The sequence below is a fragment of the Diorhabda sublineata genome, chromosome 5, assembly GCF_026230105.1.
Source record: "Diorhabda sublineata isolate icDioSubl1.1 chromosome 5, icDioSubl1.1, whole genome shotgun sequence".
NCBI classification, from domain to species: domain Eukaryota; kingdom Metazoa; phylum Arthropoda; class Insecta; order Coleoptera; family Chrysomelidae; genus Diorhabda; species Diorhabda sublineata.
Genome location: NC_079478.1, coordinates 17030830 through 17054428, shown reverse-complemented (window position 1 = coordinate 17054428; position 23599 = coordinate 17030830). Strand labels below are relative to the sequence as shown.

At 30.3% G+C, this 23599-nt stretch overlaps 2 protein-coding genes and 1 non-coding gene across 4 annotated transcripts in view; 2 read left to right on the top strand and 1 right to left on the bottom strand.

Moving 5' to 3' along the window:
- Nucleotides 1-6626, bottom strand: part of LOC130444538 (facilitated trehalose transporter Tret1-like) — a 40506-nt gene extending 33880 nt beyond the window's left edge. The window contains exon 1 of the mRNA XM_056779732.1: nucleotides 6381-6626. Within this exon, the coding sequence (XP_056635710.1) occupies nucleotides 6381-6423 (43 nt within the window). The 5' untranslated portion in view covers nucleotides 6424-6626. The remainder of the gene's footprint in view (nucleotides 1-6380) is intronic.
- Nucleotides 6627-11065: 4439 nt separating this feature from the next.
- On the top strand, nucleotides 11066-19883 carry LOC130444537 (phosphatidylserine lipase ABHD16A). Of its 2 annotated transcripts, none has more exons than XM_056779730.1 (10): nucleotides 11066-11312; nucleotides 11374-11427; nucleotides 11483-11793; nucleotides 12023-12180; nucleotides 15636-15889; nucleotides 15958-16122; nucleotides 17405-17589; nucleotides 17651-17787; nucleotides 18599-18744; nucleotides 19560-19883. In XM_056779730.1, exons 1-10 carry the CDS (start codon nucleotides 11235-11237, stop codon nucleotides 19674-19676), a joined length of 1605 nt encoding a protein of 534 aa, XP_056635708.1. In that variant the 5' UTR covers nucleotides 11066-11234; the 3' UTR covers nucleotides 19677-19883. The 2 variants fall into 2 exon arrangements, with proteins under 2 accessions (XP_056635708.1, XP_056635709.1); XM_056779731.1 differs by having other exon boundaries at nucleotides 11092-11312; nucleotides 11377-11427.
- Nucleotides 19884-22921: 3038 nt separating this feature from the next.
- LOC130444766 (U1 spliceosomal RNA) lies at nucleotides 22922-23084 on the top strand. The gene has a single exon (XR_008909983.1). It is a non-coding gene; the product is annotated as a U1 spliceosomal RNA (small nuclear RNA).
- Nucleotides 23085-23599: the final 515 nt, after the last annotated feature.

The following is a 23599-nucleotide window of genomic DNA, read 5'->3' as shown; positions in this document are numbered from 1 at the left end:
ATTACTATAATTTTAATAGCTACCTTCGAACAAGAATCACTATCTGGGATATATGTGCAATCGAAAACAATGGAAAATTCAATCCACTTAAAACGTATCTAGACACATTTTATTGTTAAATAGTTTATTTTTTATATCAGTTCAATTTGCCTGGAAAGCGCTGGTTATTTTGGACACAGAAATAGAAAATTACATAAAGAGCTACGACAAAACTGTTACAACAGATAAATTATATTTTCTAGTACAGATTGAGGAACTCCAAGACATTCTTGATCTTTGTTGGGCAATTAAGTGTTTTCTTAAGGTTAAGTTTCAGATTAAATTGCTGATATGTGATAGAATATTGTCTGCAGTCGAGCAGATTGTGTTTAACGGATTCAAGGACGTGATAATTTAGGCAGACAAGATAACTCTCTGAAGACATTAAATAGCTGTAAGTTTGATATGATAAATACGGAGACGCAGCTTCACTCCTCAAAAATTTAGTAGATGAATGGATGTTGTGAAATTCTGTCATTCTATTCCTCCACATATAGCGCTAAGAATCTTGGATGAGGGTTTTGTTGTTAGTCTTGAGAACTTTATCAAACTGAATTAGGATTTATGACGGGTTTTCAGGTGCCATAGAAGTCAAATGTGACTTTTATATGATGAAAAATGCGAGTTTGGTAAATTTTATGCATGTTTTGCATCAGTACATATCGCCTAATGTATGACAAAAAAAGACATATTTGAAAGCTTGAGGTATGAAGCTAGTACACTACAAGTCGAAGTTAAGTGGAAGGTAGTTCTTGGTCTAGTCTAGTTCTTGGTTTCTAGTAACTGGCAATTCCAGATTAAATACTACAGATATATCGTTGTTCTCATTTCTCGCGAAACGCTGCCGGACATTTGAATCGGTTATGTTCAGCGTCTCTTCACTAACCGGCCGTATAATTAAATTACACAGCTATCATCTATCGATAATCGTGGCGTGCGTTTCACTATGCCGTTCCTTTAAATCAGCTACCTTTTGCATCTTTCTCATAATTTCGTTTCTCCGTCTTACTGAGATATCTTTAGTATTTAATCTGGGGCGCACCGACGACGGAACCATTTTTGGAAGTATGAGAATAAAGGAATTAGTCGAAGAATTTCTGAAAACGTGTCTTTTACAAATTCACTAGGAGATTCATGTTTAGGTATTATAAATGGTAAGTGAGGTGTTGATTTAAGAAATATTTTTGATTCAAGAAGGAGAGGAAAGTAGAGGAAATAGGAAGTTTTAAAAACAGTTTATTGAATTGTAGGTAGATGGCATGGTAGTGAGGTGATACAAAAGAGAAATAAAGGTAGCTACTTCTATTTGTTCTCTTCACCTATACCAATGTATTTTTTCTTTTCCAGTTCAAGGAATTTTTTAACGAAAAATGCATTAAAAAATAAAAGAAGAGGACATGAAAGATACTTAGACATACGATTGTTTTGTTTTAAGTTCCAATAGGTCATAAATAAATGTGATATAACTAATTGAAAGTTTAATTAACCTCATTTTTAAAACTGAAGTTTTTTTGTATTAAAACAAAAATTCAAAGTCAACGAGTTGTTTTAAGAATCAATAAAACTACACTTGTTTCTAATCTTTCAACTAGAGACACATAAATTAAGATATTAGTTGTTTATCTTGCAATATAGGTCTTTGGTGACAATTTATCTAATTTTCCTCTAGTTTATCTTTATGTATTTTCTAGAACTATTAAAATATGCGCTCATAATCTACATTCAAGTGAATACCCGCAATACTTCTCCCTTGGAATGCCCATACTAATGATTTTATACAGGAGACTGATTCACTTCACTCTAAAAATCCTCTAGAACATTACTCGCTACTCTTTTCTCAGGTTTTATCAAGACAATAGTCTTCTGTCGCTGTTTCAATATAAACGCACATTTAGAGTTGATTTTAACTAACTGAAATAGTGTAATTACCATAACATCTGAATTCGCTGGCGTAAATCATTTATAGAGTTCGAATGAGTGGTATAAAAAAGTTCAGTGGATTAAGTCGAATGAACTATGTTTTGTACAAAAGCATGCGAACCGCTTCTTACCCTCATTTTGTTGAAATACCATCAAAGCTTCTCACGAATCATCATTTTCAAAAATTCGTGTTGTTGCAAAATATATATTTTTGTTGTATTCCAGAATATAACTCTCGCATATAAGTTGAGTAACCAACATAATACAATCTCCTTCAAGAGCAAAAACAATAATTCCAACGCTTATCTAACTTCTCGATGCCATGGCTGTAGAAGGATTTGTCTTTGACTCAAAATAGGCTTCAGTTTCTTCATTTGAGCTGAATTTTTACCGGCGAGCATTTTTTTGAAATCAGCAAATAGCCAGTAGTAACTGGGGGTCAGATACGGAATATACGTGGTTAAAGTGTAATTTGTTCAATTTAACCATCGTTGCCGTCGACTTCAAACGATCAAACACCTCTATGTAGTATTCGCTATTGATTGTCTCTCCCTTTTAAAGATGAACAATATTTCATGCACATGCCAAAATACTGAGGCCATAACCTACCCAGCTGACTGCCGTGCCTTTGGTCGCTTCGGACGTGGTTCGCCGGCTGCCATCCACTCAGATAATGATCGTTTTGATTCCGGAGTGAAGTGATCTGATTTATTACATGTAAACATGGCCAAACATTACTCTGAATCATTAACACGTTGTTGTTTTTGATGGACTGTGAGTAAACGGGGCACCCACTTGGAAAAAAGATTTCTCATGGTCAAAATTTCATTTAGAACGTTCACCATCATCATTATCTGTACAACCACGATTAAATTCAGCAAAACAATAACAAGTGATTCTTTTTGATGTAGCAGAGTCCAGATATCACTTTTGAAGCCATTGCTGAGCTTATACAGTATTTTTTTTCTCATCAAGAAGCAATAATAAATTAGCACACGAAATTGTTTTGAATATAACAAAAGTAGCTTCACTTAAATGGCTGTCACTTTTTTCTGACTACTCAAAATGTCATGAATTGTCACACATAGTCTTTTGAAAGTTGGTACTTCGTAAACGTCATGTGGATTAGACAATGGCAGCTCCATCTGTGTGTCAGTCACGATTTATTGAGTAATGTATGTATCTAGCCAATGTCTACAAGCAAAACTGTGGACGCAATTCGAAATCGTCTTCAATAAGCTCTTGAATTAATGTTTGTAAAGTAGCTTTATTCTTTCTTGGAGGGGTAAAAATTTTAGTCAAAGTGAAACATAATAAAGGATATTGCGGCCTTCAGCAGTATCCAACTGTTGGAATGACTACTAGGGTTGTCGGAGGAGTTTCCAACCTCAACCTAAAGACGTCAGCACTTATCAAAATAAGTTGAGAAATATATTTGCGCTGGTGTTGAAAAATTCTTACTAAAATTCCAGCCATTACGGCATATCAAAAGAATGCATTTGCCATATACATATACATTATGCATGTACCTACTATCCGCGCGTTGGATTCCGCTCTTTCTTAGGCCTTATTGACGGAGTTAATACAAAATGAGTCAGATTTTGGAGTCTAATCACAATTAAAGATAAAACCTTATTCCACCACTACTGTTCTGAGAAGAAAAAACAGTCAACACCGTAGACTGCTAAGGATGACTCGGCACCGAAAAAGGCAAAAATGGTTTCATTGGCAGGAAAAGTGATGGCGACCGTTTTTTGGGATAGTCATGGGATTGCATTCATCAATCTTCAAAAAAGTAAAACAGGTGAGTGCTACAGATCATCGCTTGAAAAGGTAAAAGGAGAAATTGCAAAAAGGTGAACGCATTTATTTTCCATCAGGACAATGCACCTTTTCACTTGCAGGAGAAATATTATCATCAGAAGAGAACGTTATCGTATACGTAAACGCCTGTTTTGAGGAGAAAGACGCAACTATTTGGAAACGTTAAAAAGGCTAAAGCAATTCTTGAAAAATATGAATGATTATCAAGAAAAATGTCTTGTTTCTTTGCTAGGTCGGAAACGTTTCAAACACTCGTAAATGGTATTTTGAAGAATTTTCAATCACAAAATATTAATCTGCAAAGCAAGATTCTTCGGAACTGGAATAGTCATTATCATTTATTATTGGCATTAGCGATGTTAAAATAGATTCGTTGTCTTTATTTATTATTATTAGTTTTGTTTTTAATGTAGTCCAAACCACTTCTATATGCTATAGGTTCGAGCACACAATAATATGGGGACAGTTTATGAATCTTGCAAATACTATCAATAACACTCTCAATAACTCCTTATTCAAATTAAAACTTTATAATTTGAAGCAATTGTTTTGTGGGAATCTTTTCAGAAATATTCATGTTCTAAATGTTCTTCTTTTTTAAAACTCGTATTGGGAAAGTTTAATATTCAGTTATAACAATAGGTGTTATCCATACCAATGACTAAACTTGATGGGATGTTTAGTAGCAGCTGATAGGTGAAGCAATTTTTAAATAATGCCACGCCAGAATTGAAGGTACTGGTTCGTTCGAGGCACTTCGGTTAGATGCTTCGGTAGACATAAATAACGCATTTTTATATAGAATACGTAATTAATTTGTATTGCAAACTTAAAACCTGATATTTTAGTTTGGATAGAATATGAATTCCTTGGACAGTAATTAATTCTGTTTGTGTTATGACCAAAATTATTCTGTTTAATAATACAGAATCATCGAAAAATAGTCTAACATTCTAAAAAGCGACATATTGAACGAAAAGAATTATTTAAAAGTCAATTTTTGTTGTTATCTTCATAACAAAAACTCAGGTCGGATATACACAGATCAACTCAAAAGAAACTCATTTATGATGCAATTCATTAACCAGTTTGCAATTAGTAACACGAGTTTGTCACTTCGACAGGTTAATAATTCGTTCTAGTAACATTACTCTCTTCATTTTATTTTTTTTTTTTTTGTTATATTTTCTATGTAAAAAAGAGGATAAACCCTTTTACACTGTAGATATTTATTTTGAACTTCTGTAGGTTGTAGTTTTCTGGAAATACGTGTCTTGGTAGCTGATTCCACGGGCTTGCACTTGTCCAAAGGAAGGAGTTCCGATAAATTGAGGTTCTTAGCGTCTACTGTCAAACTCGGTGTTCATAAACCACACCTGACTGTCTAGTAAGTCTTGCAAATACTGCTCTATGTGGGATTATCTTAGACAACTCGCAAGAACATTTGCTGTGGTAAAACCGGTAAAACAGAGTCAGGCCGGCGACCTTTCTTCTATGCTCTAAGCTGTCCAAGTTTCTAGTCAACTCTGTAAGTCGAATTACTCCCTTCTGCATAAAGTGGAGCTTTAGGGTATGCTTGAGGAGCGAACTCCAAATGTGCAAACAATATTCCAAAGATGAACGAATATGATAGTTTGTACATTTACAAAAGAAGTTTAGACTGAATTGTTTGGTTCGACTCTGAAGTAAATTATTTTTTACAGTTAAAATTTAAATTACATCACGTTATTATAAACCAAAAGGAGCTATTGTTTACTTTTGAGACAGTCGGGTTTGGGTCACTAATGAGTCTTCTGTGTGTGCAGACAAATGTCAACAATCAGTTAGCAATCAGTTGGTGACTTCAGGTACTTTTAAGTTTAGTTTTTTCTCAGTTGCTTCATGTGTAATGAGCCTTATTTTCATCAACATAATTTAGATTTAGATTGATATTTGAAGGCTATTGATGATAAAAACATTTTGAGTAATTGAAGAAATATTTTCATATTTTGAGAAAAGTAAATGGAATCGTCCTCATTTTGCCTCAGATTTGTTAATAAATAAAGATGTTAACTAGCATCATATATAATCTCAACAACATGATATATGAGTTATAAATTATATTATAAATTATGAAAAAATAGAATATTGAATACATAGTAGATTCACACAAAACTGTACGATTATTTTTGGTATAAGTTGAAAGGATCACTCGAGATACGTTTGTGATTATTTCTATATTTAGATATCGCTACTGTTCAATTTTTTAATATTAAAAATTTCAATGTTAAACTTTTACAATTACCAGGAAGATTGACATAACAATACATGTAATTGAAACAAACTAGGTCTAATAGTTTTTTAAATTTTCCTCCCATTGTAAATCTATTAACTTTTTTAATGTTATTATGCAAAAATATCAGTGCAGGTTTTTCTATTTATGTACGAAAGACGTAACTGTAAATCCTAAAAATAAATTAGTAACCAACGCTGATCTCGAATTAGGTTGTTAAAAAAAACAACGGAAAAGTACAGACTTGTATGATACTTGTTATAATCACCAACAATTTCAATAGATAGTTTTACATTAACAATAAACAATCGGTTGATGAACTTACCAGTACAAATAACTAAAAAAGTGTAGTTGAAAAACTTTGCCATTATTGATAAAAATGAAAGCACTACAACGTCACTATCATGTGGGACTGTTACTGATTGAAGAAGATGGGGGACACTTGAAGACCTGATATTACTCTTTATACAATATTGATAAGAAATGGATTATTAAATTAAAATCGCGACGAGTCGTAGTGTATTTTTTATCTCACTGGCGACTAACCTATGATCTGTATCAACGGTGGCTATTTATATAATAACAATACTATTTTTATTAACGTACTATCAGATAAGTTGATCACTGTGCTACCCAGAAAAATATTAAAAATCAATTATAGTATTAACATTATTTTCATAAAACATACTCTAAGGGAGATGTAAACTAACTAACTAGTTGCTGTGTGTGTTTGTGGGTGGTAGTATAAGATCCCTACTTACATCGACCAACCCTCAAATATATTTTTAATCATTGGCGTCTGTATATGGGGTGCAAGATAAACAACAGCTTTACTGTAAAAAAATGTAACTGAAACCGTAAAAAATTTTACATTTCTATTGAGTAACTAACATATTATAATAATTGGACTGTTATTGCAAAACGAAAAATTATAATTGATAAAATAGATATTCGTCAATTGAAATTTAAGGTTAAGTAAATGAAGTACACGTGTATAAAAATCAACCGTCAACAATAATTCTTGTCGAGATGTAAACTTTGTTGAAAAGGTTATTTAGTGCCATTTATTGTTCAGATATACAAAAATAATCAACGAAATGATATATGAAACCATTTCAAATCAACTATAGTCCAAGCTACCAAGGTAAAAATGAGGTATTACCTCCGATTTCTATGAACCCGCATCGATTTGCATGAAAATTTGGAATTAAACTTGACTTACCCTTATCTTCAAAATATATCCTATGCCGATATGTGCTTATTACTCTTAGGGGTGAAATCTACCCCTTATTGCAAAAAATCAATAAAACTATAAGTATAAGCATTTAATGAATAGAAAAATACTTTTAAGGTATGAATAAAAGTTATTTAATGCTTCAATATAGTATTTATAATTTTGCAACCCTGTTTGATGTATTTCATTTCTTATAAAGCACCCCCGATTAATACAAAATTACCTTGAGGTAGCTTACTTATATTAAGTTGACTCATTTTGTTTGTGTTCAACTCAAATATTTTGCATCCTAAATGTTTAACCCTTATAAATCATCCATTATTTCGAAAAAAATTGAAAAAAATATGTATAGACGTATTTATTCTTTTTGATGATTAATTTATTTCAAATGGTCATATCTTTATCTTTTTCAACTTGAATATTATGTATTCAAAATTTTCAACTCTCAATAAATCATCCCTTATGACAAAAAATGAAAAATCATATTATCTTTACATACTTCACACTTATACTCCAAAATATACCTACTCCAAAGTGTGTATATAGTTTTTTGCCATATCTCGGTTAATTTGCAAGCAAATTAGTCGCTCAAAACATAGATTTATAGGGAATTTCATAACTTATAAGTTTATAAACGTTTTAAACTTTTTTGACCCTCTATTTTTCAAAGGGCAACGTTTAAAATGGTATTAGTCATACATTAGAGTACGATTTGTAAGGTCAAATCTCAGTTGCAAGTACAAGTTACAAAAAATTTGGAAAAAGCAAAATGTTTGCTAAAAAAATACTGACTTTTTGTTACTTATCAATTTTTATGTATATCTTATAGTTTTTCAGAAATTTTTAAAAATTTCGAAAATGAATATCCGACTTTAAACATAATTTTTTTCGGATTTATGCATTCTAAAGCGTTCAAACTTCCAGAAATCATTATTAGTACGTGAATAAAATAAATCATCACTGGATTATATTTTTATTGCAATTTGGGTACTATTGCTAAGGGTGAAATTGAGGTTTTTTCTACAAAAAAAAAATATAAATCGATTTTATTTCGGCCATAACTTACTTGGTTTTATGCTAGAGAGTTCTCATTTTAAAAATTTTTGAAAGTACCTTGAAAATGTTATATGCAATTATCTCGAAAAATTGATCGTTTTTCCGTTTTAAAAAATTTAAAAAATTTACAAAAACCAATCTCTTTGTTTTTTATAAGCTTCATTTTTGTTTTTCACACTTTTTCTGTTAAAATCAAAAGTATTTATTTAGTTATTTATAAAATATCTCAATCGCGCATAACTAAAAAACTAATAATTTTGAAAAAAAAAATTAAATGCTTATTTTCAATATAAAAATGTTCACCCTTTAGTTGGGGTATAACACACACACACATCGGCGTACGTTAGATTTTGCTTTTTGAAATATTCCCTACATGTTGTCAAAATTTCATCAAAATCGATGCAGATTCATGGAAAAGTGAAAACCTTGGTAGTTTGGACTACTATAATAACCCCAGTGGTGTATTACGACATCTATGTCAATGAAAAACAAAATTGATACCAAATAAATTCACAACTTGACTTGGTACTTTGGATATAGAGGAACCAAAAATATATTAATACTGCTTAATAGAGAGAGAAAGCTATTTTACGACGGTATGCCTGTTCTCAACACCAGTGTAGTATATATCGCAGCGACTGGAATATTTTTCCTCTAATTGTTTGTAATCTATAATAATAATTACTTATTATAAATTTAGCTTTGTCTATTGTCACCCAAGCTTCTGTTAAGGTACTGGTTGTACCATGATAGATGCTTGGATTATATATTAATATATCATTATAGCCTATGGATAAGTTTTTTTTTTCGCTTTGACCGATTACATTTGGGCTATAACAAAACGTGGTACAAACCATGGAACATTTACAACAATTCTTAGTACTTTCAGAATTTCAATATTGGCATTGGCTGCTAATATTCACAGTGGAACACCGTAGGTCGAAATGGGCTTGAGGATTGCTTTGTAGATCAGCGCCTTATTTTTATAGAAAATTGATATTTTCTTCCTATCAGTCGGTATAAATTTTCTCTTAGTTTCAAATCCAATTGTTCACGCTTGGTAAAGATGTATTTCCACCAGGCGCTTATCTAGTTACATGTCTAGATATTTAATATTGTCCCGTTGTGGTAGGATTTGATTGTTTAGAGTGACTGCTAGATATTTGCATTTACTATTGGTGGAACTTCATGAACAGACAATTCGTTTGCTTCAACTCGACATTTCTTTAATCAGGTTTCTACCTCATTGAGGTGAATGTAATTGATGCTACAGTATGATCTTTGATAGATCAGCCGTGAGAAGGAGGTCAAGCTATGGCCCCAGAACAGGACCTTAAGGAACTCCGTAGCTTAATTTGTACAGTGGTCTTTGATCATCAAGATATTTAGCTAGAAAACTGTGATCTTGGAGGTAGGAGTGAAGGATTTGGTAATAATTGACAAGGAAGGATTTTCTGATTTCAAATTAATAAACCTTGTCAAATGCATGCGGGATGTCTAGGAACAATGAAGCACGATATCTTCTATTTCCTAAATCCTCTTTTGGTTTTTGAAAAGCGCTTGAATTAAATGATAATAAATAGATGCTACTTATTTTTCCCCCAAAAAATATTTTACAAATGCGAAATTTATTTTATATTAGTTAAATTCATTCAAAAATTCCTTTGTTTATTTAATATTATATCGATTTTTAATATTTTCTTATACCGAATGTTGATTCGATCTTAGGACCATTGAATTTTATTGTCTGTTGTTATTATCTGTTGAAAGCCGACAGAATATTAAATCGGATAAATTTCTAATCAGAATGAAAAGATCTTCTGAAATATTCAATAGTATACAGGGTGCTTCATTCCAAACTTTATTATTTTAGATATTTTTGTGTGATTTTATTATGATACAATATTGTTTGTTTCAAGTTCATAACTATTTTTCTAAGAAATTTCTATACCAGTTTAGGTCAGTTAACTTAATACCGGCTGTATTTTATGGTTATAATAAAAAAAAATATATTTAATTAGTTTAGTAACAATATTTCAATGAGGTAACTAATTTAACATATAAGGCATTAAGCTATTGATATCTTAGGTCAGTCAATTATTTTAATCAACCGATAAAGCTGATAGAAAGCAAGAGTTAACAACAAATGGCACAAATCAAACATAAACGCTGCTAATTTTTTGGATCGTTTTCAATAAGTGACTTAATTAACAGTCACGTCTTTTCGTCTATCGCACCCACGGTACCGGGCAACCTATCCTCCACCAATCTTAGTGAAGTACGTTATTTCTGACAGTAATCCTATAACATAATCACTGTTCAATAACGAATAATTTTAAAATTGAAGGAATAAATGAAAATTAGCCATTCATTGGTGTATTTAATTTAAAAATTGCAGTTGGGTTATAGGACAGAAATAAGAGAAGCTTCAGAATTATCTCTTTTTTTTTTCTATTTGAACCATCAATCAATCAATTCTCAAAATGCACTGCGTTTAGTGAAAGAAAAGTTGCCTACCCTATTGGCGCTCTTATGTTTTGAGAAATATGTTTTAATCCTGATAACTGTCTCAATTAGAAAATAAATTTCTCATAAATATGCATTCACACATAGTATAATAGAAAATGTTGTGAATTAGAAAATATATTCCTATTTCAGAAAAAGCTTTATTCTGTAGTGTGTGTGTGTGTTGAGATCACAGAATTAGATTATTCCGTTCTGTGGTCAAGATTAACTGATGAATTCCAGACAAATAACAGATGTCAACTAGGAAATGTATATGTACTACAAAACCCTACCAAAACTAATAAAAATGGTATTCGCATAAATTACATTAAGTATCAATGAAAGGTTTTAAAGTGTAGAACTCTGTTACTAACGTCTTTAAAAATGCCTTCAGTTGAAACATTTTTGGCATGCATGTTTATGGGTAAACTTAAAAAAATATATGGGACAGGTCCACTGGAGGTAAGTTTGAACTTTTAAATATTCTGTTATGACTTGCAAACCTCTGTCAATGCAATTTTAGCAGCAATATGAACCTTCTACCATCGAATATTATAGTGAAAGATGTATAAATTCGGTAAGTACTAATGGATAATAATACAATTTACTAACAATAAAAATTTTCTTTTTAGTTTTATGTAATTTGGAAATTAGGAATATATACTTCTCCAGTTATAGTAGGATTTTTATACCAACGGGGATATTTCGAACCAGATGGACTTTTAACATTAACAAAATTAGTTACCACTGCTGGAATTATTGTAGTCATGTCACTATGCTTAAGAGGAATTGGTAGGGCAAATAATCCGACATACATCAAATTTCTATCAACTGTAAAAAATGCAGAAACAAATATGACACCAGCTACTAAACAACAATTAATGAAATATGATTTTGACTTTAAATCCTGGCCAGTGGAATTCAGATGTACAAAGGATGCGAGGTATACCTCTCGATCATTTTAATCGAGCCAAAATAACGCTTATTTCAAATAGTATTCATAGTTATTACACTTTCATAGTAAGTGATTCATATTTAATAAAAAATTGGTTGAATTGAAAAATAACATTATAAATGCTTTTAAATTGAGTTATTTTAAAGATGCTTTTGTCTTATTACTATATTCAAGTATTTTTTTTTTCAAATTTATTTCACACAGAATTTGTTTCCAGTGAAATGGGACAACAATTACCCAAGAAAACTACATACAAAAACATAATAAATTGGGCATGGCAAATTCCTTACAAAATTATTGCTTATCTTGCTATCCATACATTTGGAATAAGATTGATTTATCCAGGAACTATGGGTTTCTTACAAATGATATTAGGTATATTATAAAACTTACTTTTATTATGATTGTACAAAAACTTCTTGTTTTTATTTGTTCGAGTTTTTTTGAAGTAATGTCAATTTCTGCATTACTAATTTACATCTATACAAAATTATAGTTCACCTAAAGCTCTCAAATTTTTATTAACTTTTATAATTACAATATTATATAACATAAGAACTTGTGCTTCCAATTTAGCAGTTGCGGACTCTTTTTTAATAAATCTTTAATAATTCTGTAGAGCAGGGGTGAGCAAATACTTTTAAGAGTGGGCCAAAATAATATTTTCAAAATGTCTCCTGGGTCGGAGAACTATACCGCATATCCTGTGCACATGCGAATGTTTTGGATGGAGCTTCTTCTCTATCCACTAAAATTTTATTGACAAAAACACTACGAGTATAATTTTAAAGGATTTGAATATAGAAATGTCACCAATTAATAAAAGATAATAGTAATAATAATATTACAATGAAATAAAACCATTTTTTTTAAATTTTACTTACAAAAAGTCTTCTTCTAATTAATCTCAAAAGAAATTAGTAGAATGTGACCAGTGCTAAATGCTGCAATCTATCATATCTCAAAGAGTGAGAGGAGTGCAACCAAAACCCGCTTTATGAAAGTATAGGATCGTTACAACCCATCAAAGAACTGTCCTTGATACAGGGACGATTCTGAGCAATAGAGATTATGTGTACTAACAATGCAAAAAAATCATTTAAAAGTTTTCAAGAACAGTCCAGATTAGCAGTTTAGAAATAGGGATATGGTTAGGTTTGAAATTATAATACCCTCAACAAATACTATTGACATTCAACAAAATTGCATATAAGAGAATAAATAAATTGCATGGAAGATTTATCAATAGGTAGGATAAAGTAACTAAAAGGGCCGGATCCGGTTTGAGGGCTTGCTTTTGCCCACCCCTGCTGTAGAGAATAGCCAAATATTTGAGAAATAAATATAAACACAGTGGCAGCTGTGTGGCAGACTTACCGCCTATAGGTTATTCATCTTTTGCTGTCACAGTGGCTCCTGAAATTTGATACCCGACTTCACATTTATTCAAACTACATTTTTTATTTAAAAAATTTCAACTATAATTTTTGAAGATTTGTGTAAGATCTCTAATGATTGTTAAAATGCATGCTTTTAAATTAGTGTGAGGTATGTCGTACATTTCAATAGGAATAGTAAGACCTCTTAGACTCATTTCTTGTGGTTAGTCAATCCACGTTCTAACCATTTTCTTTTTTTTTTAACTAAAGTTCATTGCATGTTTTGACTTTTTCCGCTATGCTCGTCAATTTTTTCTTGTCCTGGGTATTACTCCATCATCTGTGAACTCCTATTTTGTGGAGATCATTTGATACTTGACAGTCTTTTATTATTTCCTCTAGTGCTTTATTAAACAGAGTTGTCTAATTCGACGATTTATATTGAATTCTTGAGTTTTTCCGTCCCTTGTGTTTACATGTCATTTATATCCAGTCATCATCATTCTTGTGAGCTCTATGTTTTTGAGACCTGCAATTTGGACGTGTCTTTTAGTAGTATGTTTTTTTTGATTCAAAAGTCTATTGGAATTTGGATCTTCTTATATTGATTTAACATTTTTCTATAATTTGAATAGCATCTTTTTATGAAATCTCAGGCCTAAACTCATATTGATATTCTCCTGTATAGTTTTTAAATCTCGTATTAACGACAGAAGTGAAAATATAGTAGACTAGTAAGGTGGCAGGTCTCTAATTAGAGCACATTTTTGGATTTCCTCTGATGAATATGACCCATATGGCTCCACTATTCCATCAAAAATAGCTTTAAAAGTATACACATTCCTGAACTAACCCTGTTTCTAAATCATTAGGGTACATTTTTTCCAGAAAACTAGCATTTCTATTAGTTCTGATAATAACAACTCAATTTTGTAAGAAATACAATTTTCTTACTAAATCCATTATAATCTTCTTGCCTTTTTGGCAGTGTTAAATCTGAATTAATCATTTGTAGCCATTCCAATATCTTCATCAAATATTTTTTTGGTTGTTGTTTTTTTTTCCATTTCTCTAGTATTTTCTTTCTATATGCTTAATTGCGCAGATTTTTCTTCGAAATACTCAAAATTCTCTTATACAGCTAGAAGTTATTCATAAAGATCAGCAATGGTGATCCAAACTTGTTTTCTCCGTGTAAACAATATTTTTTTGAATCTTGTAAATTAAAAAAAAATATTCAACAAACTTTGCCGCCCCTTGAAATCTGCCACACTACTCAGCCTGATGGTAAATCCACCACTGCATAAACAAAACTCAATAAACGAATACTATTCTGTTTCTTAATTTTAGGTCTCTTCTGTTTCAAAATTAGTTTTTTAATAGTTTTTAAAAGATAGAAATAAATCTTTTAAAAATGATTTTAAAAAACTAATTTTGTAACAGAAGAGACCTAAAATCCATTGTATATATGAAACAATGATTAATTTTATATAATACAACTTTATAGTTTTTTTATATATTTATAGTAAATGTTTTCTTTAAATTCTTCATAATTCCATAAAGTATTGATTCTGTAAACTAAAAATTTTATTAAACATTAGTAAGATCAATTTATCAATCAGTTTAATTCCAAAGTACTAATATAAATTTCAACATAACATTCCCATAAATCAAATAAACTGACTTGTTCCATTGAATTCCCACTCTACTTTACCAAAGTGTAAGGGGAATGTGTTAGGATTTGTCTTTAGGTCGATGTCATAGGTGATTCTAAGAAATGTATACAAAAAATTGAAAAATCGTTACCATTGCTTTAAAGTAAACAACCCTGCAACTATTACTGAGGACAATATCAAACCAAGTTTTGTGAAACTGATTCATAATCACAATAAATGTGAGGTTAAAAATAAAATAATTGCTTCATTTAGTGTGATTAAATAGCCATATTACTGGATTTAGCTCTAAATGTTTTTTTATTGGGATTACTTAAAACAAAATGTTTATCTACAAATATTAACGAATGAAGGTAAAAAATAATTAAAATTTATGGTTGAAGTTGAACAACTAAAAGATATGAGGCACTCTGTATAATAAATCTTATTATTGTTTAGCTGATTATTGGAGCCTTCATCGCAAAAAGATTTTAATATTATTTTATTAATTTTCAGTTTACAAAATTATGGTTATGTTTATTATAGAAATTTGTGTTTTATATATTTTTTAGAAACTATGTTATGTTTTATTATTTGTCATGAAAATTCTCTTTCATGGGAAATCGGCGTAGACCTTCCCACTCTTGTTTTGATACTGTTTGATTTCCATGCTAATAAAATTACAGCAAAGTTGGGTACTTAATGCATTGAACTGGAATCCAGTGGAACAATTATGTTAATTCTAATTTTTCTTCTTCTTGTATTGAAATTTAATAGATTATCATAAGTATTTTTTTAGAACAAAGTCTTGTACAAGGAAGAGCAAAGTTGATAGAGCATTTTAAGGCTGAAAGATTCAAAATTCACACTGCAGATGATAATTACATTGACACTATGTTTGTTAATAAGAGAAATAATGCGCCCAATGGCAACACTCTTGTCATATGCTGTGAGGGAAACGCTGGTTTTTATGAAATTGGTGTTATGACAACGCCCATTGAAGCAGGATATTCTGTATTGGGCTGGAATCATCCAGGTTTTGCTAGCAGTACGGTAAATATTTAGTTATAATATAGAATAGTTCTGATAATCTCACAAATTACAACTGAAATATATTACAGGGTAGTCCATATCCGTCCCAAGAACAAAATGCCATACATGCTGTTATGCAGTTTGCTGAGCAAAAATTAGAATTCAAGAGAGAGGATATAATTTTATTTGGTTGGAGCATCGGAGGATATACAGCTTCTTGGGCAGCTATGAATTATCCTGATATTAAAGGATTGGTAAGACACTTTATATTCATCAAACTAAATGTTTATTCTTAAAGGAATTATGTAACCAAGGGCTCATATTTTGCGATTCTTAATTTACACAGCATTTGCCATGATGTTGCATTTGGAATTTTGTATCTATATATGACTAAATATTCTCGGGACGTCTTGTAAATCCCTCTATTATCAAGGATTATGCTATTGTAGCTTTTTTCTGTTTATCTAGATGTAATGTGTAACGTTACAACTTATCTGTCTCAACTTTTTTCTTTACTTTCCTTATATTCATGTGTTTTCATCTTGTTTTTATTCTTTCTGTTGCTTTGTGTAGAAATGAAATATTTTCTGTTATTTTTCTAATGCATGTATATGTATCATCCCTCTACGTGCTTTTATGAATTACATAATTTATTAGTCCCCTCATTTTGTCCTCCCCTTTTAAATATTGAATTTTCCTCGTATTGTTTATCGTGAATACTGTTATTTTGTTTTCTTCTTTTTTCAGTTGAATTCACTGTCTTCATGCTAAACGTCACCATTGGTCGTTTTGTTGAATTTTTTTTATTATTGTTTATATTTGAAAAAAGCTTTATGTCCTTAAAAAGTTCTGTAGTTATTTCCTTTCAAGAAAATTCATAAATAATTGAAACTTGTTTCGTTTAGCTAATTTTTGAGTTTTCTAGTTAATTTCTGGGTGTTTCTAGCTAATTTCCAGGGTTTCCAGCTAATATTTGGGCCATTCTAGCTAATTTATTGGTTCTCTAGCTAAATATGTTTTTTAGCTAATTTCTGGAATTTTCTGGCAAACTCAAGGATTTTTCTAGATAATTGCTAAATTTTTCTATCTTATATATTAGTTTTTTAGGTGATTTCTGGTATTTCTAGCGAATTTCTGGGTTTTAGGTGGTTTCAGGATTTCCCAGCTAATTACTGAGTTTTTTAAACTAATTTCTGGAATTTTCTAGCTAACTAATGAGTTTTTCTAGATAATTACTGAATTTTTCTATCTTATTTCTTAGTTTTTTAGGTAATTTCTGGTATTTCTAACGAATTTCTGGGTTGTATAGCTAGTTTCCCATCTAATTTCTGGGTTGTATAGGTAGTTTCAGGGTTTCTCATCTAATTTCTGAGTTAGTTTCTAAGTAATTTCCGATTTTTCTAGCTGATTACTGAGTTTTTCTCGAATGTGAATTTGTGTTTGGATGAGATTTTAGAATTTCCTTCCTCCTTCCTTCCCTAAGGAAACCAAACATTGAATAACATGTGTTTGATTGAGTTTTGACATTTTTTATAGATTCTGGATGCCACATTTGATGATGTATTACCTTTAGCTCTCAACACTATGCCAGCTTGGTTGGAACCAATAGTGAAGTTAGCTATAAAAGAACATGTGGATCTTAACATAGTTGACCAAGTGATACGATATCCTGGCCCGTTATTACTGATTAGAAGAACCGATGATGAAGTAATATGCACTCGGTTAGTTTTTTTCTAAAGTAGATATTGAGTTGAGAAAATATAATATTTTTTTCTTTTTTAGACCTGGTAATATCTCAACAAATCGAATCAATAATTTATTGATGAAAGTGCTTCGTTATCGATACCCCTTTATTTTTGACGAAGCACAGATACAGCTGATAACTGAATATTTGGCCCTTACTTCACCAGCTTTCCAAGGTAATTGAAATTGGATAAAATATATATATTTTTCTAATTTTCACGACTTATATTTATATAAATTATCATTGAACTTCTGTATTTTGATAGAATTTTAGCTAGTAGAAAAAATATTGTATGCAATTCGTGTATAAAGGCCCTTTTTCGACTCTTGTGATTGTTCCATTCGCTTGCGGCTCATGCGACAATATTCACAAAATAATTTTCGATTTTGTTCGAATTGCTTAGACTTTTTTATCATTTTTATGCATATGAACAATTTTTGAAATTTTTTTCGTATTCTGATAATTTAAATTTATGTTTTTAACTATTTAATCATTTAACAATTTTGTATTCTTTTCTATGAATATTACATATGAGGTTCTTTGTGATAATTGTCATGCTGTTTATGTAAGGCAGACTTCTCAATATTAGGAAAATCATAACAAATCGTCAATAAGAAAACCGTAATTGAAAACAATACATTTAAATAACAACAAAATACGAAATTACTTCAAGCCGAATTAAATACAAAGAAAAATGAATTTTTGAATATGCATAAAATTGTGTCATTTCTAAAGGATACCTTAAATTGGAGAAAAGTTTATTTTATTTTCCAGATTTTAAAGCAACTATAATTTATTCAAGTTGACACGTGCTTTAATTTCAAATATTAAAAATAAAGTAGTAGTTAGATGAGAATAGATCGCAATTTATATATCAGTGTTGTCAATTTTGGTTAATATTTTACTAAAGACACAAATTAAGTGGAAAAATTTATAATTATGTATGTAAAGAAAAATATCTATTATAGCATTCAATTCAATTTCAGAAAACTTCTTGCAACGTTATGGTATAGACGATGGGGTCTGTTATTCTTCATTGCAATCCTATATATCTGAATATTCCAAAAGTTATCCAATGAGAATTGGTGAAGATTGGAAGGAAACTGATAAATCTCAAATGGCTCTTTATCTGGTTAGTAACTTTTAATTGTTGAGGAATCTCTAACAAAGCTAGCAAATTTCGGGGCCATTGAGTAACATTTTCATGATTTATGAAAGTTTAGGTTATTGCAAACATTTTTAACATATGCACATTTACATTTTTTTTACTTACTTAATCCTAACCCTTTCCACCATTGCAAATGTAAGGCGTGTGTGGAGTTTAGCTACAATTATCATCTTATCTATTTTATCCACTATGTTCTGTCTTATTCCATTTCATTTAATATTTCTTTTTACTGTCACTATCTTAACTTCTTCATTCCATGTTTTTTCTTCACTTTACTTTATCTTTTTTTGTTTCCTTTTTGCTTCTCTTCATAAACTTTTCCAACCTGTGCTTCTTCTGTTTTAGTATTTATAGGTTTTGTTGATTGATTTTTCCTGTATGTGTTATTTTTTTCGGCATCTCTTTGTTCGCCAGCAATTTTTAATATTTCTAAAGATATTCATGTTCTCTCCTTTTATCATTCTCGATCCTTCCATTTTCCACTATTCCCAAGCCTAGATATTTAAAGTTATTCACTTGTTCCTTTTAGGTATAATTCATGTACTTTTTTATCATTGTCTTTTTTGCTTCTCGTTTATATTTATGTTGATGTTCTCAAAACTTGCACTATATGTTCTCAAGTTTTTTTTTTCATAATTCTTGTGTCCTTGTGATTAGTACTAAATCATCTGAATAGGCTATTTCCCATCCTTTGACTTCTTCCATATTCCATATTATGCTAAAATTTCAATGAATTTATTTAAAACCCATCCAATAAAATTGTTTATTGTTTCAACTAGGTGAAGAAGTACATGGTGGATTTCAAAGGTACCCACTGTATAAACATGCCATTGCATTTATTCCAGACTCCGTGGGATGTAGCAGTGGAAAACGATTTTGTATTTATGAATAAATAATTGATATCTAATTTGTATTTGATATTTATTTAATGAAAAACGAAACTACTTATCAATTTAAATTCATGATTGATTAGAGTTTGTTTAGTGATGTATTTTGTTGGTTTATTGATTCTATATAAGTAATGTAAAACAATTGGGAGTATAAAGATGTTTATATTTTTAGATTTATGGATAATTAATAAAAATATTGGATTATTTTGAAAATTGTTTTATTGGGGTAACTTAAGGTTTGTAGATTATAACTTGAATTGTTATTTTAGTGTAACAAAAATACACTTAATGTTTCTTAATGTGTGGGTGTGATGAAATGTTAACTGACAATCTAGTGTCAGATTAACATAGGTAATAGGTTATTATAATTCTACCGCCCATACAGACCTCTTCAAATTGATACCTTAGTTCACAATCATATTTAAAATTCTTTTAACAATAATACTGTTATGAACTCCTTTACGACATGAACATTGATGTCTGTCCTGTTCAGTTATGATGGAAGAGTTCAAAGTTTGGCGAATGCGGAGGTCTTTGAGATTTTTTTTCGTGTTTCTATATATAGTGGCGATTTGTTTATATTGTTTTGAATAAAATAAACTTGTATTATACTCAGTACAACGCGCGCCTGCTGGTGTTATAAAAGGGAAGCGCGCCCGCCAGAAGGTTAAAAGCATTTTTTTGTGTTAACAAGTTTTTATTCGACAACAACTCCACTAAATTAAATAGCAGAAATTCACTTGCTACAATATCAAATAATATAATAAGTTGGTAAAACATGATATTAAAACATATATGGTATTGCCAATATTAAATTTAGTAATTTTGGTTAGGCTAGGTTTTTAATGCCCAACTAAAATAAAAGAACATATCTTGTTTTGCCAGCTACCAAAATTGAAATTATTAACAGATTATTACCTAGTGATTACCCACGCCAAATTAAAAAATACAAGTTCAACATATCTTGTAATAGCTCTAAAGAATATTGCTTAGTGGGGCATATCTCATTTTGCAATCTTATACAGCAAAAAAAATGAGTCTGAAGGTATAAACTCAAAATTGCCAAATTCTAACAAACTGTTATGCCATCTTATTACAGAATTATTATAAATAGTAAGTCTAGTGTAAGTATAAATTCAACCCACTGTTAGAAATAGTTTAAATAAAAAAGAAAATCAATATACCAGTTCCTGAATTATTTTCATAATCCGATCATAGTTAAGATTGTATAAATTGATTTTAGGTACATTTCTGAGCTAATAAAGACTTAATATTATTATTATTTATAGTTTTAAAACAATATATTTAAGGATCTGAAACAATCCGGCTGATAATTAATCAATTTATCTAATTATAGACTTTTTACAATACCGTTTCTATTCACAAAATCATCATTTATATTGTAAGATGCCTTGTTCATTAGCTGTAACTCTGTACAGAAAAGAGCTTAAGCCTTTAGTTTTTCTTGAAAAAATGGTTTTTTATTTATCACAATATAATTGTTATTTATATCCACTTATGGAATATATCAAATTAAAACACTGTAAAAAAATGTAATCTGCAAAAACTTACTAATGTACTTTTGAATATTGGAAAAGGGCGGACTCGGGGGAGACATCTTGCATGTTTGAAGTGTTATTGTGAAAAAACTAGGATAATGATTGGAATTGATGTCTTTGATACTAACTACATCCTTTAGAATTTTTAAGGAATGTATGTATATGTATCTTAATATAGAATGACCAATATATAGAGATATGAATTTTTGTGAAACTACTCAAACAAAATTTTGGCCTGCTGTTAAATGTGCTACTGTTACGACCACTATTAAGTAGATATGTACTATAGAGGATACATAGAACAATTTGTGGAAATGAAAAAGTGTCTATCAAAATGTGTTAAATTTAGATGATTACACATTAGCATCAGAATAAATTTTAAAATATCTCCAAATATTATTCTCAGGCACTTTACAACGCAAGTTGTTAAAAATATATCAATCTACAATTGTTAGGTATAATCATACAATACCCTTTGTCTACACCTGCGCCATACTGAAAGGTTTTGTAACTGTTAACACTTTTTCAACTTTTCTCTAATATGAGATACTTCTCCTTTTCTCCACTCTTTATAGTATATGTAAATTGAAGTTTGGAAAATCGCAATGAAGGTATTAGTCTGAAGTGTCTTAAATTAGGATAATGCTGATTTGAATGATTGAAAATCATTAATATCAAAAAAATTCACTTAGGTCTTTTCTATATTCTTTTTCTTAATGTATAAGAGTGATAAAATGATTCCATTAAAAAGGAAATAGTAGTTGTAGACTGTATTGTGAAACTGCAATGATGATATTCAAATGATTTAAGATTTACACACACCCTAAAGCATTCTAAATTAGAGTCGCTATGGCTTGAAATAATGGAAACAGCAATTTGAATGATTGAATGTTGATAGCATCAAAAAATACACTTAGGTCTTTTCTATTTTCTGTTTCTTGATGTAATAGGGTGATAAAAGAATTTCATTTAGGAAAAAATACTAATTGAAGAATGTATAGTAAAATTGCAATAATTTATAACTGTAATAGTTTTTCCATGTTTATAGGCCTTATTTCGATTGTGTTGAAGATTTTAAGTGTTTTTATCATCATTATTCAACAGTTCTCTGCGATTCACCAACACACATGTTATTTCACAACAAATTTTGTATAGCAATAAGAGCTATATTTATGTCGAAAAGACACATCGCAAGCCCCAGTAATCTATCGATTATGTTGCTCATGAAATTCATCAAAAATAACCAGGTCCCAGAGATTAATCACACACACAAAAGCAAACAAAACAACCGGTCAGCTGATTGCATTTACCCACTTCTTGTTAATGCGGTATACAGAATCCTATAATGTGGCTATTACCCGTGCACATTCCTAACACGAACCTATATTTTTTTAACAAGGGTGAGTGTAAATCAAATTACTTTCCGAACCAGGACTATAATATTAATTATGATTTAGATATTTCCTATTCCGAACACTCATATCACGATCGTGTTAACCTGGTTATAGTTTCCGAAAAGTTCTCTAGTGCACTAATATTTTCTGATAGAAGACTTCTTTTTCAACTATATAACACCATGCCCGAAAAGATTATGTACTGGATTTATAGATGGCGATAATAATAATTACATTCCATTATACCTGTTTATACTTGAGGTTGAAGTGAATATACAATCACAATTTATTATAAATCATACTTACCTGGCGTAGGGGTTACCGTGATCATGAAGGCGGTTCCCCCAGGATGAGGCCCTTTTATTGCACTACGATTGGGCTGACTCTTGCGATTATCCCTAATGCGGATAACTCGGGCGCGTAATTTTTGGTAGTTGGGACTGCGTACGCGCTGTCCCGAATATAAAAAATCAAACAAAATTACTGTTCTTTTGGTGAGTGATAACCTCCAGTAAGAAAAACTTCGAGATCTTATGAGTTATGGAGTGTAGAGAAGGGGTAACGTCTCTTGATTAATAAATGTGAGCTGATTTTTGATGGGTAAATAGGTGGCGCTGATTATAGAGGGTATTCGCTTGAATTTTACGCCCTGATTTGAAAATAACTGTAAAGTAATGCTTTAAATAATGCACCGTGATAATGAAATTAGTATTATTAAAATAATGAAACGATTAACAAAACAGAATCTCTTTAAATTAACTTTATTATTTAGCTATTTATTTGGTTTAGATAATACATATATTCTAATGTGAAAAAAAGTAGAATCATGTAAGAATAATGAAATAGTATAAAAAAACATTTTGGTTGATTAAAATAAATTATTGAATTTTATCCGTAGCTAATATAATAATTATAGCGATATAATTAGATCAATAAAAATAATAGAATAATAAAAAAAATATTTCGGTTCATAAAA